Source organism: Nannobrachium achirus (genome assembly GCF_963921795.1).
Source record: "Nannobrachium achirus genome assembly, chromosome: 5".
In the NCBI taxonomy this organism is placed as follows: domain Eukaryota; kingdom Metazoa; phylum Chordata; class Actinopteri; order Myctophiformes; family Myctophidae; genus Nannobrachium; species Nannobrachium achirus.
In genome coordinates, this window is record NC_137814.1 from 25,877,896 (window position 1) to 25,883,895 (window position 6,000).

General features: G+C 39.3%; 1 protein-coding gene across 2 annotated transcripts in view; it reads right to left on the bottom strand.

The window, feature by feature from the left end:
* Nucleotides 1-4,405, bottom strand: part of lig1 (ligase I, DNA, ATP-dependent) — a 109,114-nt gene extending 104,709 nt beyond the window's left edge. For both annotated transcript variants that reach the window (XM_080725354.1, XM_080725353.1), the window contains exons 1-2: nucleotides 4,278-4,405; nucleotides 2,523-2,582 (exon numbers count right to left, since the gene is read on the bottom strand). In XM_080725354.1, coding sequence (XP_080581480.1) covers nucleotides 2,523-2,582; nucleotides 4,278-4,294 — 77 coding nt within the window. In that variant the 5' untranslated portion in view covers nucleotides 4,295-4,405. The remainder of the gene's footprint in view (nucleotides 1-2,522; nucleotides 2,583-4,277) is intronic.
* Nucleotides 4,406-6,000: the final 1,595 nt, after the last annotated feature.

Genomic DNA, 6,000 nt, shown 5'->3' on the forward strand with positions numbered 1-6,000 from the left:
TTTATACACTTTCCCGTGCATCCCTGACGAACTATAAGTACTCAAAAAACGCAGAAAATTCTCAGGATTCCAGCGGTGCCATCCATTCTTCTCTACCTATCCTTGATCGCGATCGCCAGGGTTCCGAAGTGTGTTAGCATGCTAGCTAAAAGGCCTGGCCAAAATGTAAACAACAGGCCCAAACCAAAAAAAAGATGGACGTCTTCTTCCTTCTTCTGTTAGTTGATCAGATAGTAGGAGACCACCCTCTGGTGGTTTTCAAATGGTATTGCACTCCAGATTGCACACTGGGCCCATCACAGCACACACATATGATGATGATCAAGACATCTTACACATGTTCTATTGAAGCCCAAATCTAATGATAGGATATATATATATAAATATACATGTTTTCCTTTGTAAGAGGGGTAGTGTGGCTTTCGATAGAAGCATAGATTTATATATGTAATTTAAGTACAAAATATGATTTTGGCCCCCATAAAAAGGCAAAATTAAGCAAAATGGCTGGCACCAGTTTTGTAGATTTTGAATAAAGGGTGGCATTCACTGAGTTAATAATTGTTGCTCAAATAATTCTAATTAACGATTTGCTTGTGTTTCTGTTGAACATTATGGGAACATTATGGCTAAAAAGAAGTACATTTCTGTTTGGCCTTTAGGCTTAATAAAAAACAAAAGGTGCACAAGGCAGATATGACATAACTAAACTTATACATAAAGTGCCGCTGACACGCCCCGCTACGGGGAGCGGCGCGGAAAAAGGTGGCAAGCCCCCTCCCCCGAGAGGCAACCTCCCCTCTCGGTGAATTTTAGCGAATCCGCCATTTTCAACAAACATATTCTCATGAACAATGGGAATGTTAGTTATGCAACAACCAGATTTGTGTGGAAATATAATTTTTATATGCACAGATTTACCCGTAATTGCCGGACTATAAGCCGCGGCTTTCTTCCCATGTTTTGAACCCTGCGGCTTATACAACGGTGGGGCTTATATAGAGATTTTTACAGCTAACGACCAGTTAGTTAGTTTTACAATGGTCTTTAACAAGGATTTATGTCGTCAATGTCGGGCAGAAAACTTGTATCTCCAAGTAAAGCACTGCTTCATCATACAAGGCCATCGCACAAAAATAGTGAAAACAGCTGATCTACAAGCTGTGTGCTTGTAGATCGGCTGTTTGCACTAGTTTAAATCATTTTAAAAATGATAAATACCAAACAAACGGATTTGGACATACAAGGTTTCCACTCGACAACGACGATATATAGATTCTTACAGCTAACAGCCACCAGGGGCGCTCTAGCGGGAAGCAGGAAGGACACCTGCGGCTTATAGTCAGGTGCGGCTTATATATGTAGACATTTGTTTTTTGTTCTAGATTTAGCTGGTGCGGCTTATATTCGGGTGCGGCTTATAGTCCAGCAATTACGGTATTTTTACAGCATTTTCGTGTCTTTAGCTTTGGTGCTAGCCTAGTAGCCCTGTGCGAGCAGAGGAAGTTGCTTCCTGTGGGCTGCGAGTGCGACCCTGCGAGCGATGGGAAGAGAATGTACATTGTAGGTACAGTACATTATAACTCTATGGTACAGTGCGGGCACGCCGTGACGTCATCAACCATTTTAGCCAAAAATTGCCAAAGATTTACCTTGTTTTTTCATGACAAGCCCACTTTAAGTAAAGTAAAGTAAAAAAAACTAAAGGCGGCCAAATACATATCTTGGGGGTCCTTGCCATGAAAAAGTGTGAATATCCAGCACCACTGATATAGGCTATGGGCTGGCAACATAAATTGTTTCATAAAACTGTTAGGATTTAGATTACATTTTTTTAGAATGGGCCTCAGATCTAAAGAATGGGTTGCAAAAAAAACAAAAACAGGGCAGGTGCTGAAAAGCAGAGTAGTTTTGCAACAAATTGAATAAGATGGGTTTCATGACCTAACTGCGACACAAACACTCATAACATTACATTACATGGACAATGCTGCCTCTCTCCACATCCTGCGTGTTCACATGAATACTACCGTTTACTACTACTACATATTAACACATCTGGTGCCAACCCCGAGTTTCCCGAGTTTGTATTGATACCAACGCTGTGCCAACCCCGAGTTTCCCGAGTTTGGGCCGTTTTTGAAAAAAAAAAAAAAAAAAAAAAACATTTTTTTTTTTTCTAATTTTTTTTTGGACCTCCAGAAATGTATTAGGCATGATCGCGATCGCGAAATTGCATGTTTAACCCCCATACCAACCCATTCTTTCAAACATGGCAGCCATGTTTGTTTACATCTGAAGAAAACATAATGGCCCATAATAAATCATGAATGCCTGAACGGATTTCCAAGCGGATTTTTTTGTTTGAAAGCTGTGAACAGCATCTACACACGTGGTGCATCATCTAGGCATGGGCGTGCACTTTTTACACAATTGCACAATTACATGGAAGTCTATGGTAACCATGGCAACGCGAGACATTGAAGAGAAAAAATCATTGCAACATAAGTGTTAATACTTACTCCTTAACTGGCTCCTCTGTCCTCTTCTTCACGTCTTTACTCTTCGGTTGAAAGAAGGATCTGAATGAACGACGCAGAAACAACAAGCAAACAGACAAATATGAGACTTAACATCATCATATGCTTTCATATCATAACAGGTCTTGCAGGGGTTGACACTAATGTCTCATCAGAGGCACTTGCCCGTCGGGCAAGTAAAGTTCATCTTCTACCTGCCCAAAGGTCATAACCACTTGCCCGAAAAGTAAATCGTCCATTGAATTACCGTTCAATTTAACACTTACTTTTCTGTGTGATAAAGAAAATGTCATACCTCAATTTTTGTACTCTACATATGATTATGTATGTTCGCACTTGTTACTTTATATTTTTAAGTGTAGCAACAGTGAAAACCACACATTATAGGTCAAAAGTGCTCTTATTTTACATTCCACAGACCAGAAGACGGAGCGCTAGTCTGGCACGTTCAGGTGTTTAGACAGATAATCTCATGTGGTGCTTATAGACGGTTGTGTCCCCTCTCAAATGCACACTTGCCCAGTCGGGTAACCTGAAAGCAAGCTCTACCTGCCCTACATTTGTATTTACCTGCCAAGGGCAGGTGGGCAACCCTAGGGTCAACACCTGGGTCATGTCATGCTAGCAGTTGTGTAAAGTAATTAAGTACATTTACTTAAGTACTGAACTTAACTACACATTTTGAGGTATTTGTACTTTGAGTATTTACAATTGTCAATACTTTTACTTCTACTCCACTACCTCTAGGATCCAAATAATGTACTTTACTCCACAAGGTGTATTTGGAGACTTTAGTTACTACTAGATTTGGATTAGTATTACAAAACATACATTAACCACTTCAACCATATACACATTTCGGCCATTTGAAAATAGCAGATCTACAACCTCGTAAAGCTACACATTGAAAATGGACATATTCTGCATATCTGAGTACTTTTACTTTGGTACTTTAAGGACATTTTGATACCAATACTTCTGTACTTTTACTCAAGTCAATTTAGAATTCAGGACTTCTACTTGCAACATGGCATTTCTACATTGCAGTATTTGCTGACACAGTGGTAGCCATATCATATCAACAGTATGGATCATGTCCCCAAAAAAACAAAAACAAGACAAAAGACTCAACAATAACAGTAACAAACAAAACGCATACTAACAGTAAAGACAAGACCAAACCAAACCTGACCCTACCAACAAAACAAAAAACAAACATAGACAAAACATAGACACACGTACTTTTGCATTGCACCTCTATCATGATAAAGCCTCGTACAATCAGTCCCCAACATTCTTACATAACAGGATAAACATAGGCTACTTTGCAGAATTGATACTTTTACTTCAGTCAAAATGTGAGTACTTTATCCAGCACTGCATGTCATAACAGGTCGTGTCATGTTAGCCAACCATGCTATTCCAAACGGACTGTGGCCTGTATGTTGTAATATTTCATATCCTATGCATGTTGCTACTGCTAGCTAGACAGCCCAGGGCTGTCAGTGTAGAGACTCCTTTCCTTTAACGTCATTATGTTGTTACCATTAAAACAGTTGCTTTATCATAACGTAAACAATAGAGAAATGACGTTTTGTTGCGTTCATATTAGCAGAAGTTAAGCCGACTATCTGATACGCAGACAGTAGTTAAACCACAACAGACCACGAACACACAAACACACACATTATCATCGCCATAAAGCAGCTATAATAACTGTCATTTAGAGACACTTACGCGATGGATCGCTGCATGGTGTCCACACGCCTGTTGTTCTGCGCTTTATTGCCAGAGAAATGTGTATTCACAACAGCGAGAATGAACCGCACATAAACACAGACACACGCACACAAATATAACCTGCTCCCGCGCTGCACACAATGTAAAATGTATTGAAATATTCGGCGCCAAAAGAAATCATAGAGTTTCTCCCGGGAAAAAGCCAATGCGTTGCTGTGTGACTGGTAGGGTGTACACGTCCAATGTGAGACTGCCGTCTGGTGCGCTGGAGTGGTCACTGCAGCCTATAGAGCATCGCAGCGGAAGTTGATTCCTGGTGTCACTACGTCATTCCCCATTCATTTTCGCCATAGACTTTTACAAAAATATTTATAACAATTATGTTAAGCCTCGAACCAAGCCATCCAGGATGGAGGTGAATCATGACCATATAACCTTTTTTTCTATGAAAAGAACATTTTGAAAATCGCTAAACAAAGGGTAGTTATTAAATGTAGTATATCAAATAATGTAATATTAAAATATGTTTTCACATAGGATCAAAGGTTATATGGTCATGATTCACCTCCATCCTGGATGGCTTGGTTCGAGGCTTAACATAATTGTTATAAATATTTTTGTAAAAGTCTATGGCGAAAATGAATGGGGAATGACGTAGTGACCCCAGGCATCCACTTCCGCTGCGATGCTCTATAGCACTGGTCCTGATGCTGCGACCAGTGGGAAGCTGAGAGTGATGGAAGAGGTATAGACCAGTGGGTCTCAACCTGTGGGGCGGGACCCCCAGGGGTCCCCAGATGATTAACTTAAAGGGGTATTTCACTTTCAAAAACACTTTTGGTCATTTTATTGTCTAATCAGGCTTTTATGAACACCCAGAACAGTTTTACATTTTCTTGATTCAATATTTATATATTTGATGTAAATGTTACCAGGCCCTCCAGGCACAGGGCCTCTCCCCATACACACCCATTGTAACTTCAAACTCCATTTTAACCATGATAGATTAATTAAAAACACCCATTATATTTTCTGTTGACTCATACTACCCTCCTAATACGTGAGCAGGCCATGTTTTTTCAATAACTTTTTTTCATTTATTTGTAATAATTCTTTGGGAAAATGGGGAAAAAAAATACAATAACAAAATATTAAAAATAAATGAAAAAAGGTTAAAAGGTTTATTATTTCTACATTGCGGTATTGCAACATTTACTTAAGTAAAAATCATACAAGAAAGTGCCTCTTTCTTGTATGAATGAATCTTGAAACAGAAACATTGAATAATGCAAGCGGAACACACAGTTTTATTCCCTCAACACAGGTGCATGTAAATTGTTTACAAGAGCAGTACTGTACTAGTCCCCCCCCAAGGTGGATGAATTGCTGAAAGCAAACTGCTGAGTGCACCAGGTATTTAATATAGCATACAAATGAAAAGAATAACCACTTTAACCCATACACAATGGACTTTTTTTTTTATCTTGAAAAAAGAAAGTGAACAATTTGTAATGTATTTCTGACAATTTTTTTTTTTTTTTTTTTTAAGTATGGGGTTCCCTCTGGCACAAAACATTTTCAGACGAGGGTCCGTTGCCACTGCCAAATTCATATTAATTTTTTGGGCAGGGTTGTGTATGGTCATATTGATGTTGATGTTTTGACCCTTTTGGGGGTCCTTGACATGAAAAGGTTTGATAACTAGATAAGCCCGCACTAC